General features: G+C 39.6%; 1 protein-coding gene across 4 annotated transcripts in view; it reads right to left on the bottom strand.

The window, feature by feature from the left end:
- Positions 1-12554, bottom strand: part of KCNIP4 (potassium voltage-gated channel interacting protein 4) — a 1107243-nt gene that overhangs the window by 22943 nt on the left and 1071746 nt on the right. For 3 of the 4 annotated variants that reach the window (XM_021679402.1, XM_044912762.1, XM_021679403.1), the window contains exons 3-4: positions 10012-10081; positions 1877-1947 (exon numbers count right to left, since the gene is read on the bottom strand). In XM_021679402.1, coding sequence (XP_021535077.1) covers positions 1877-1947; positions 10012-10081 — 141 coding nt within the window. Of the gene's footprint in view, positions 1-1876; positions 1948-10011; positions 10082-10775; positions 10797-12554 lie in introns of all 4 variants that reach the window. The other variant, XM_021679401.1, reaches the window with a different exon arrangement.

The following is a 12554-nucleotide window of genomic DNA, read 5'->3' as shown; positions in this document are numbered from 1 at the left end:
GAATAAACTTAACTAAGGAGGTGAAAAACTTGCATACTAAAAACTGTGAAACACTGATGAAAGAAATTAAAGAAGACACAAACAAATGGAAAATTCATGAGTTGGAAGGCTTAATATTGTTAAAATATTCATACTACCCAAAGCTATCTGCAGATTCACTACAACTCTATCAAAATCCCAAGTGGTATTTTTTACAGATAGAAAAAATTCATATGGAACCACAAAAGACCACAAATATCCAAATCAATACTTAAGAAAGAACAGGGCTAGAGGCATCACAATTCCTGACTTCAAAGTATATTACAAAGTTACTATACTAATCTAAACACTACGGTACTGGCATGGAGACAGACATATAGATCAATGGTACAGAATAGGAAGCTCAGAAGTATATCCATGCGCATATGGTCAACTGATCTTTGATAAGGGTGTCAAGAATACACAATGGGGAAAGGGAAAGGATAGTCTCCTCAACAAATGGTTTTAGGAAAACTGGATACCCACACTCAAAAGATTGAAATTCCATCCTTACCTTATCCCATACACATTTACCAATTCAACATGGATTAAAGACTTAAACATAAGACCTGAAACTGTAAAGCTCCTAAAAGTAAACCTGGGGGAAAAACTTCATGATATTGGTCTTGTCAATGATTTCATGATAGGACTCCAAAAGCGCAGGCAACAGAGTAAATAAACAGGTGCTAAACTAAAAAACTTCTGAGCAGCAAAGGAAACAATCAGTGGAGTGAAAAAGCAACCTACAAAATGGGAGAAGATACTTGGAAACCATGTATCTGATAAAGGGTTATCTCAAAAATATATAAGAAACTCCTTCATCTCAATAGTAAATATCTAACAACTCACCAAAAAATGAGCTGAGGACTTGAATATACATTACTCTGAATATATCCAAATGGCGAGCAGGTATATGAAAAAATGCTCAACATCCCCAATCATCAGGGAAGTACAAATAAAAACCACAATGAGATAGCACCTCACACCCATCAGGATGGCTATTAACAAACAAATGAAAGATAAGAAGTGTTGAGGATAGGGGTGCCTGGGTGGCGTCTGCCTTCGGCTCAGGTCATGATCCTGGGGTCCTGGGATCAAGCCCCTCATCAAGCTCCCTGCTCTGGGAAGCCTGCTTCTCCCTCGCCTACTCCCCCTGTTTGTGTTTCCTCTCTTGCTTTTTTTATGTGAGTAAATTGGAACACTTGCACACTGTCGATGGGAATCATAACTGTGTAACCACTACACGGAAAACAGTATGGAGGTTCCTCAAAAAATTAAAAATAAAAATACCATGAATCCTACTTCTGGATAATTATCCGAAAGTATTTGATATCAGTATCTCAAAGAGATATTAGACTCCCGTATTCGTTGCTGCTCTATTCACAACAGCTACCCTGCAATATGCAACAACATGGATGAACCTGAGGACATGCTGAGCCATCAGAGAGAGACAAATACTGCATGATTCCATCTACATGAGGTATCTAAAATAGACAAATTCCTAGAGTCAAGGAGTGGAATGGTGGTTGTGGGGGGCTGGGGCAGGGAGAAATGGGCAGTGACTAATGGGCGTAAAGTTTCAGTTAAGCAAAAGGAATAAACTCTAGAGATGTGCTGTACAGCATTGTACCTGTAGTCAACAATATTGTAATATACACTTACAGTTTTGTTAAGAAGGTAGATCTAATGCTCAGTGTTCTACAATAATAGCAACAGTGATAATAATAAAGAAAAAAAGTCTCAAAAAGAAAAAAAATGTTATTAAACCACCCAAACTCAGATTTTCCCTATAAATAGACTAAATTTCTTGCAATGTGTCTAAAGTCAAATCATATATTAAAAAAAGTCTATGACTTACCTCAAAACTCACAGCTCCATTGTGGTCCGTATCAAACGCATTAAACAGAAAATGTGCGTATGTTGTCGAGTCTGAAATGTTGAAAAGGGAATATCATTAAGGCAGCGTTTCAATACCCTACTGAAGACTGGCATAGCATGCCCAAGCCTCCTTCTAGTTAGGAAAACTTACTCCATCTCTACTTGTGCTTTCTTCCTGGCTGTGCACCTTTGTTCAGTAGAGGATTATAATTTGAGATTCATGAGAGTGAGCTCCTCACACAGAGGCCATTGATGATACACATTCTCTGTAAGGTTGTTGCTGGAAATGCTCTGAGCATCTGGGAGTCTTGGGTGATGTTCCTGGCACTGAGATGAGTAATGGTACCATAGATGAGTGTGAGGATGAAGTGAGATGCATCTGGAAATTGTTTAGTGCTTGGCAGGGGCTATCTTTACAAGTAAAATAATAAAAATACTAAGAGTGCGGGATGCCTGGGTGGCTCAGTCATTTGGGCATCTGACTTGATTTGCACTCGGGTGGTGATCTCAGGGTCATGGGATCAAGTACCCAGGTGTGCTCAGCGCTCAGCGGGGAGTCTGCTTGAGATTCTGTCTCCCTCTCCCTCTGCCCCTCCCCTGCTCTCTCTCTCTCTCTCAAATAAATAAATTAATTAAAAACAATACTAACAGTGAGACACACATGAATTGACACTTTCAGTGTTGTGATTATGAGGTTGTTCATCATTTTTACAACTCAGATAAAGATAGGGACTCAAAGAGGTTAGGAAACTTGCCCAAAGTCACACAGTCAATTAGTAAAGAGGGATGAAACTGAGTCCTTCTGACTGGAAAACCAGGCTAGCCCACAGCCAGTGAAGTGGTCTGATGAACTGAGGACAGGGGTCACTTGGGAAGTTTCTGTGGCCATGGTAGGAGTGTGGGGTCCTGAGGGCCCCTGGGCCTTGGGTGGGATTCACGGTTCTGGGTAACCCTGGGCAGTTTGGGACGGGGCTCATTCTCCAGCACCTTGCAATGCCGCCTGATAACCCCGGAGTATATCTGAGATCCAACATCCACTGAGCTTGCTTCTAGGGGGTTTTCCCATTTTTCCTCTTTTACTTTTTCTCTGTTGTCTCCCTTCATCTCTGAGCTTTCTGCTTTTTCATGTTAAAAGTATATTTTTTCTTGCTATTTTCTTTTCTTAGTGCAGTTTTCATTTTTCAGTGCTTCTGTGCTTGACCTTGATCAAATTTACTTGATTATTTTAGATGTTTCATCTCATGGTTTTAGCTTTTTACCTTAACCTTTTTTATATTAGAAAAAAAAAAATTGTAACCTTTTAGCTCATTGGCTCCAGCCTTTTATCTTCTGTTTAAAATCTCATCTATTTCTATTTTATAACTTTTAACCTTTATTTTTTATTGGGATTGAACAAAATTTCTTACTCACCTTTTACTTTATAAATTGCTTTTTAAAGGCTGTCAAGAAACTAAGTCATAGTAGCAGTAGGAGAGAATCGCCCTTCCCAAATAAGGGAGGTCAGAGGTCATAGAAACTTCCCTCCCAGCTCTCAAGCACCCATGGCCCACTTATGGATGGTTTTTCCTGAATGCTTCACCCAGTGGTAAATGTTATTGAAGGCCATATATTTTACAAGGTAGACTGTACACTCAATTGAGTGTCAAAATGATTGTGGCATTGTCTTTTACCTCTCACCTTTAAATACGATATATGAAACCACTTGTTTTTATTTATTTTTTTATTTTTATTTTTTTTATTTTTTTTAAGATTTTATTTATTTATTTGACAGAGAGAGACACAGCGAGAGAGGGAACACAGGCAGGGAGAATGGGAGGGGGAGAAGCAGGCCTCCCGCTGAGGAGGGAGCCCGATGCGGGGCCCGATCCCAGGACCCCGGGATCATGACCCGAGCTGAAGGCAGACGCTTAATGACTGAGCCACCCAGGCGCCCCGACTGAGCCACCCAGGTGCCCGAAACCACTTGTTTTTAAACATAGGAATTATTAACACTGTTCTCTATGAACTAATCAGGGACCACAATTGGGTCTAAACAATACGTCCTATAATTGTACCTAGAGTGAATGTCCACACAGTATTGATGAGTTGCAGAAAGAAATCCTTTTAAATATGGGTTATTACCAGGGATTTGATTATAAACAATTTAGTGCCATTCTTGGGAAGTTCCATTATAGAGTTGTCAAGAATTGGCAGCCTTTTTTTATTCACATAGTTGTTTTGCTCTCAACAGTGCTGTTACACAGACTTCTTGAACTATTTAGTGCCCTATGGTGATAGGAATTGACAGATGGTATGTTAAACTTACTTTCCAAGGGAGAAAAAAAGAGATTTTGCATATTTTACAATGAGCTTCATTAAGCAGATCTCTTGGTATCCTATTTGACAATCAGTGTACATGCCTTTACCTTAGCAAGCAGGACTCAACATGAATAATGGCTCAGAACAAACAACGTTGGCAATTTTTTTTAATTAAAAAAATAAACTAACATGAACATACAGTAATTAGCTTTCTTCTTAAATGGGGTCACTCTAAGCTTGACACATGGGACAGACACTCTCAGGGTTTGCCCCAATGTGGTATAGAGGACTCCTTGTTCCTATAAATGTACCTTGGCAATTCCCCTGGAAGTTAAACCAGTTTTCCAGCCCAGATATACTGTGTGGACAGCAGTTGTTACCTGTGTAGTGAAATTGGACTGCCTGGGTTTGAATTTCAGCTCTCCCAAACATCAACTGCATGGCTTTGGGAAAGTTGTTTAACCTCTCTGGGACTCAGTTTCCTCATCTACAAAATAATAACACCAGTATGTACTTTGTAGGGTCATCCTAAAAAGATTAAATGAGATACTAATATGCAAAGTGCTTAGAACAGTCCTAAGCACATATTAAATTTAAATTCAATAAATATTATCTATTATAATTATTGTTTCACAGACAACCACCTTAAAGAAATGTGAGTAAAATTTTTACAGATATAATACATTTCCACCTGAAAAAGTTCCTGTGGTTTTTTTGTTTTTGTTTTGTTTTTTGTGAAATCTCTATTGTGTGTCTGGGTGACTGGAGTTCTTCCTGCTCTATAAAGACCAGTAGAATTGTATCATGAAGGGTTATTGTGGCTTCTGCAGGAGTATGGATTTTTTGGACAGGCATCTGGAGACTGTGAAAGTTTCTGAAGAAGGGGAGTGATGTTCTGAGCTTTGATTGGATGAGAGGAAGGAGCTAAGGCACTGGAAGTATCTGGCTGGGCACAGAGGTAGATACATGAATAAAAGGGAAACTGTCCACAAAAGCATCTATGGTCAGGTCTCATCTGATGGTTGTTCTTTTTAGATACTCAGTACATATTTACTTACACAATGAATAACTGGCATCCTGGATTCTAGATTTCAGTACAGTTGGGGGCTCAAAGATAGAACATTGATCTCTCTTCTCTCCACATGACCCAAAAATCTTCTCTGACCACGTTTCCTTACACATAGCAAAAACAGTTCCTGAGTCTGATATGCTGAGATTGCCTCAGTTTCTTACAATCTTACTTGTGAAGTAGAGAATTAAATGTGGAAATTTTGTGGTTGGGGGACAAAATTTATGGATGCTTAGGACAGGAAGGGATCTTAGATACCATTTAGTTGTTTATCTACATTTAACAAAGGTGGAAAACAGTTGCATGTAAATTCAGTGACTTAACTAAGATTACCAAGTTGGTTAATGATAGAGCTGGTCATGAAATCAAGACATTCCAACATCAGCTCCTAGAAATAAAGGATGTGTAGAGTAGAAAGAAAACAGGAATTTTTGTTCTACATTTTATAGATGATATGAAAGTATTGCTCCACAATTTACAGAGGAACAACCTGAGGCTCACAGCAATACGCCATTTGAGTCACCTGCCTTGGTGGTCTTACAGTCTCACAAACCCAGGACTCAACTTAGTCCAATGACTTTAACCCAATTATTTCCAACCCCCATCGATAATACCAACTAACCCCTTGATTGAAAAAGCTATCAATGCACATAAATTTCAGTGAATTTGAACAAATACACTTGATTATCATGATCCAGGTCTGTGGATTGAAATCAATCTGGCCGATTTTTTTCTTCCTACCACAAATCTCTACTCCCACTTGAATTCAAGCCCAAGGTACAGAATTAGTTTAATGCATTTGAATATACAATTCAAAACACTGTTGCTACGGGAAGGCAGGTTCATATACATGAATAATAGTTTCTGTTTGATAAGGCCTCTATAAATCACCCTGAAAATCCTTAGAAATATTGTTCTAGGATAAGAAGTATATTCCGTGGGTGGTGTTATTAAAAAATCTTTATGCCCTTGACCCCGTCCAAGTGCCTCAAGTGCCTTGCACACAGTGACAGCTCAATAGGTGTTTGTTGACTTAGAGTCTTCTGGCTGGAGCTAATTCTTCTGTTCCTTCCGTAGCTAGTAGGTGCCTGGCACAGGCAAAGTAAGTGCAGAATCCCTACAACATGAGCAGGAGGAGCCCAGGAAACTGCAATTTTCACAAGCTTTAAAAATGCTCAGTGAACTTAAGAGTGTCCATGCTAAAGCTTCCGCTGTACGTGGCGTTGAAAAAGTATTGCTGTAACGATATCAGGAAGGGCACCAACCAGCCATTCATTTCCTCTCAGCATACTTTATCCCTCACAAACCAGAAGCTTCTGCTCACTCCATTTGTGCTGCCATCCAGAACATCAAACAGGTTGTGCTTGGTAAACCATCTGGCTAAGCAGTAGAGAAAACTAAGAGCCTGACACAATACAAATTGCAGGAAGTTCTGTAGAGAAGACAAAGTCTTTTCCTAGAGGAAATGGTGAGATGTGGTGATTTATGGACCCATCATTGTTCGTGCTCATAATGGGAAACCTGTTGCTTTCAGATCTAGATAAATGGCTCCATAGAAGCGTGAGGATGGTCATGACATGAATTTGCCTCTCATTGGAGATTGTGTTCTTCCTCAGGACATTTCCCCCCTTTCTAGCAGCATGGCAAGATACAATTTGCATGTGTGATATTAATTTTTTATTATTTTATTTTATTTTATTTTTTTATTTCCAAAAATGTTTTATTGGAGTATGGTTTTGAATATTAGTTTTTTTTTGTTGTGATATAATTTTTTTAAATTGTGAGTCATCATTCTTTAAAATATGTCATTTCCTTCAGTAGTGCCTGGTACTTTTAGATTTATCCATTCAATTAACATGAATAATCAAAGAATTTTTAAGAAAGCAAAAGTGATTTTTTTCCCTCAAATCCCATTGGATTTTGCAACAAGAATCATTTGCAAAGGATTGTGCTTAAGTAGATGTTCTCTAATGCCAAAATGTTATTTTTCAAATAAAGATAAATTTTTAATGTGAAGCTGTATCCCATTTGTAGCATGCGGTAACTTTCACTTGAGATAATAAAAAAATAACTTAAAGACTTCCATTTGTGCTAGATCTTTGATACTCTTGTTTATCAATATGCTGACAGATAGTTATAATGTAAACATGATTTTTCTTCAGAAATGCCATGTTTTTTCAATAATCTAGAAATAGATGAGTTAATCAAATGATATTCCAAATTCTTTATTAAGGCAGACAACGGACCCATTACAATCTGGGCATCAGGCCCTATGACCAATAGCTGTCCTTGGGCTGTTAGTGATGAGATGGGGTAGGGGGAGAATTGTCACCCAAGAGATATCCAAATTCATGTAATAATGGGTCACCTTGTGTTTTCTCAGAATTCTTTTTTTTTAAGATTTTATTTATTTATTTGAGAGAGAGAGAATGAGAGAGAGAGAGAGAAAGCACATGAGGTGGGGGAGGGTCAGAGGGAGAAGCAGACTCCCCGCTGAGCAGGGAGCCCGATGCGGGACTCGATCCTGGGACTCTGGGATCATGACCTGAGCCGAAGGCAGTCGCTTAACCAACTGAGCCACCCAGGCACCCTCTCAGAATTCTAATTTAATTCTTTTTAAAGTTTTAGAGTTTAAACATTTTAAAGTTTAAAGAATTTAATTCTTTAAAAAAATTGTTTTTAATTTAATTCCTTTTAAAGGTCATCATGAATGAAAATGTCTATTTTGGCAATTCATGCACAGAATTGTCTTCAACCGGCTGAAATATCTAAAACCAAATGGATTAAAAACCAAAAGAGAAGCTAATTTTTGTCTGAAACTAATATTTAAGTGTTGTATACTTTCAAAATGCCTTTTGCAGATATTATTCCATTGTACTGTCCCAACCACCATGCTGTTTCGTGTCACTCGTTCATTCCTGCTTTTGCTCATTTATACAGTGCGGTCGAGTCCAACTGCTCAGTGACTTTTCCACCAACTGTGAGCACAGCAATGAGCAACACACAAACCCTTCGGTCCCTGGAAGAAGACATTCCAGTGAGGAAAGAGATGATAAACAACAACAAAAAGAGATAAAATATGTATTATTAGGTGCTCTTGAGTGCTAAAGAGAAACATAAACATAAAGCTGGCATGGGGACAGCGAAGGGGCTGCAGCTTAATATAGGGTGGCCTGGGAAAGCCTTGCTGAGAAAGTGGCATCTGAATAGGAGCAAAGGTGGTGGGCTATTGAGATGGTTATTTGGGAGAACAAGAACCCCAGGCAGAGGGAAGAACAGGTTCAAAGGCCCTAAGCAGCAGCCTGAATGGTGTGCCTGAGGAATTACAAGGAGGTGGCTGTGGCTGGAACATAGGAAGCCAAAGGGGGAGAGGGGTGGGGGAAGGAGGAGACAGAGAGGGACCAGGAGACCAGGGATCGCAGCTTACAGGTCACTCTACAGGTGTGGCTTAGATTCTAATGGAATGGAACGTTCTGAGTAGAGCAGGAACAGGAGCTGGCTTATACCGAACAAGATTATTCTGGCTCCTGTTGAGAAGAAACCACGCTGGGGGAGCAGGGAAGGGTCAGAATCAAAGACTAGTTTAGAAACTATTGCAGTTACTTTGGAGGGAAAGGACAGGGGCTCCTTTAAGCGGGAAGCAGTCAAAAAGGATGACAAGGAAACAGTGAGCTTCTCTGCAACTTGGTTTCCACATTTATTAAAAGGGGAGAGAGTCACAGCTAGGATAGTTGGGAGGCGAGGAGGTAGTGCGTGCCTGGGCTGGGCACATATTTGATGCCTCAGGAGTGGCCGCTACTACAGCTCAGGTCAGTTTGTCTGGATGCCTTCTTTTTTATGTCCACCCTGTCCTTCAGCTGGTCTAGTTGTGTCTGCACAGTATTCTCGTTAATGCTATGATTTAAACCCCTATCTTCACACTTAACGCCTTATTTTGACATTGCCCATCTGCAGCACTAAGCTGGAACATTCTTTTGGGCAGGTACCACATCTTCTTCCTCTTTCATTATCAGCACCTAACACATGGCTGGGCACACAGTAGACTGTGTTTGAGCTGGGCCTCTTGTTGAATGAAAGAGAACCTATAAGGTCCAGGGACAAATAGATACCTTCGCTCATCTCTAAAAGGTATGTGTTATCATTATGCTTTCTTTGTTTCCTTTCCAGTTAAATTAATATTTAGAGTGGTATTAACTTTCTCAGATGGGGGGGGAGCGGTGATAGCAAGAGGTCCTAAAAGAGAAAGAGCAGAAAGAACACTAGGTGAGGCTCTAGCAAAATCTAGGTTCTAAGCCATTATCTGCCACTTAGTGGATGCATGACCCTGTGCAAACCATTTAACTTCTCTAAAGCCCAGATTTCACATCTGAAAATTGACAATAATTATATTTGTCCTAATTTGAGAGTAGGGAGAATCAAATGATTCCTACAGTGCACGCTAAAGAGCTTTGTGGCATATCCTGGCCATCATTGTCCGAAGGTGCTGTGCGTTTGAGAGCCACAGTATGAGATACCCAGTAATACTGCTTTTTGTATTCAGCTGAAGGAAAAATTCTGGCTATCTGACAATTTGTAAGGAGCTCACTTTTATGATATGTTGGAAATTATATGCACTTGCATGCTGTGTATTAATTCTTTTACATAGCGATTAAAAATGTAAAATCATGCCATAAAAGATTAAGCCAAATTCAAGATTGCAAGCATAATTTTAATGGACAGTACGTTAACAAGTCCACATTTGCACTTACCTCCCTGTGGAAAGAACTGTGAGTAAATCTCTTTGAAGGTTTCTTCATTAACAACACCACTGGGACATTCCTAAAGAAAGTGGTAGAGAAGCAATATGAGCAAAGTGTTCATAAAACTGATTTTTTGCACATTTTGAAACAGAACTGTCTACTGCACAAAGCTGTACCACGGAAAGGGAACAATCCATCCATTTTTCAAAGAGAATAAAAGCACACAATAAACTCTTCTTTGTTCCAGTTCTCACAGAATGAAAACAAAATTACAGATGTAAAAATCTTTGCATATTATAAATATTAAAGCTGGGCTGACACATGAAAAAACACACTGTTGCTTTTAAGAACACAAATGTTTATTATCAACAAAGTAAGAGGAAATTACGTTGTTTTTCATATAGCAATGGTATTGCAAGATGCTTATGATGTGGTCTTTGCTGGATATTGGTGCCATGTTCCTCTGGCGATTTGCTGGACCCACATTATCTTTAGTTCAGTGAGAAAATGGTGTGCTCCATCTGGGAGTGGCCCAAGCAGGAATAGCTACTAATTTCTGTTCCCAGTGTGTTCAGGAGTGCATAACAGCATGGTTTGTGACAAGTGACCTTGAGTGAGATAGGACCGCAGATCTTTTTAACTTCTGGAGTGGAGGGTCTGAAAAGAAAGAGGTCTGAACGTAAAGAATTCCCATTTTTGTTCCATGGGTGGAGTTACTTTTTAAGACTGATGGATACTGACCTTGGGAACTCCACTAATGTTGGACCACTGACCTGGTGGGACAGAGGGCAAGGCTACCTGCCCCAGAGTGGATTGGGCATTTTCTACAAAAGGAACTGAAATCTAAAATTTTAGAAGAGGTCTGTCTTGGTGCTGAAAAGGAGGACTAAGTAAGAGAACTGTAGACAAAGATGAGATCAAAACTTCCTCCACTCTCTGGAATTAAAGAATGTTCTGGTCAGGAGTCTGAGGTGAAGAGACTAACAATCACGTAACAATCCAACGTCAAGTCACATGTGGGATGTTAATTGTACGTTGACTGTGGGAAGGTGATAAGCTCTGTCCAGTCTTTTTGAGTGGTTCCTCATGAACAGACAGATCCACCTTACCTGAGATCCCCTGCCTTAGCTGTCATGGTACTCCCATGCTGCCTGGCTCTCCCCAGAATTCACTGGGAAACATCAGGGGTGTGCCAACTTCCCTGCCCTGAGACACAAATATTCTGTGTACTTTAAATTTGACACTGTTCCTGGGATCTTAAAAAAATCATCTGATGTGGTGTTAAAGCTTCTCTTAACCCTTAAAATCATTGCCCCCTCATGAATAAACTTGATTTATTAACTTGATCTTTCTTTATTCCAATGAGCCAGTTACTCACAATTATAAGGTACCTTACATGAGAAGTTTTCTATTTTCTCACTCATTGGTTTGAAAGGTAGGACCTTCAATATATGAACACAATTTAAAATAATGGCTTCCATGTGAACTTGTGTTTACAGAGCTTGTCAATGTATATTTCTCCCATTTGATCATTATAATTGACCTATGACTGAGGGGGTCTACATTCACTGAGGCAGAACTGGAAGTTCTGTGGTCACGTTCTGGCCAGTGGGGGGGAGCTGGAATGTGGGCTTGAGACTCTCCAGATCACCTCAAGGTTTGGAATTAGATGACCTTTGTAAAAATAATGACTCCAAGGACCTAAGAGGATTGGAGCAAAGAAAAGGCAATCAAAAACAAATGAGAAGAAAAGCAAGCAAGCAAACTATTACAGTTAATTTTATGTATCAACTTGTCTGGGCCATGATGGCCAAGTATTTGGTCAAATATTTTGGATATTTCTGTGAGGGAATTTTCTTATTTATTTATTTATTTATTTATTTATTAAAGAGTGAGAGAGAGAGAAATAGCATGGAAGGGGAGAGGGTCAGAGGGAGAAGCAGACTGCCCGCTGAGCTGGGAGCCCGATGTGGGACTTGATCCCAGGACTCCAGGATCATGACCTGAGCTGAAAGCAGTCGCTTAACCAACTGAGCCACCCAGGTGCCCTGTAAGGGAACTTTCGATGAGATTTACATTTAAATCAACAACATTTGAGTAAAGTTGATTGTTCGCCATAATTTGGGTGGGCCTCATCTAATCAGCTGAAGATCTAAATAGAAGAAAAGTTAATCTCCCCTGAACAAAAGGGAATCCCACGGCACACTACCTTCCGACCTGATCTGCAACGCTGGCTTTTCTTGGTTCTATGGCAGATGGTCTTTGGACTCGAACTATAACTTTTTCCTTAGTCTCCAGCTTGCCTGCCTCCCCCATCAGATTTTGAACTGGCTAAACCTCCACAATCATGTAAGCCAATTACTTAAAATAAATCTCTTTCTATATAGAGATACGTCTACTGGTTCAGTTTCTCTAGAGAATCCTAAGATATAAATGAATAAACAACCACCAGCTATAACCTCAAAAGGAAAAAAAGATGGCATGTATCTAGCTAATCACTCAAAAGTTTTGACTACATGACTCTTAGTTGACAGCAACAGAACCAAATTCAA

This window comes from Neomonachus schauinslandi, chromosome 2 (assembly GCF_002201575.2).
Source record: "Neomonachus schauinslandi chromosome 2, ASM220157v2, whole genome shotgun sequence".
Classification (NCBI taxonomy): Eukaryota; Metazoa; Chordata; class Mammalia; order Carnivora; family Phocidae; genus Neomonachus; species Neomonachus schauinslandi.
Note: the sequence above shows the minus strand (reverse complement) of the source record. Positions and strands in the feature narration are given on the sequence as shown.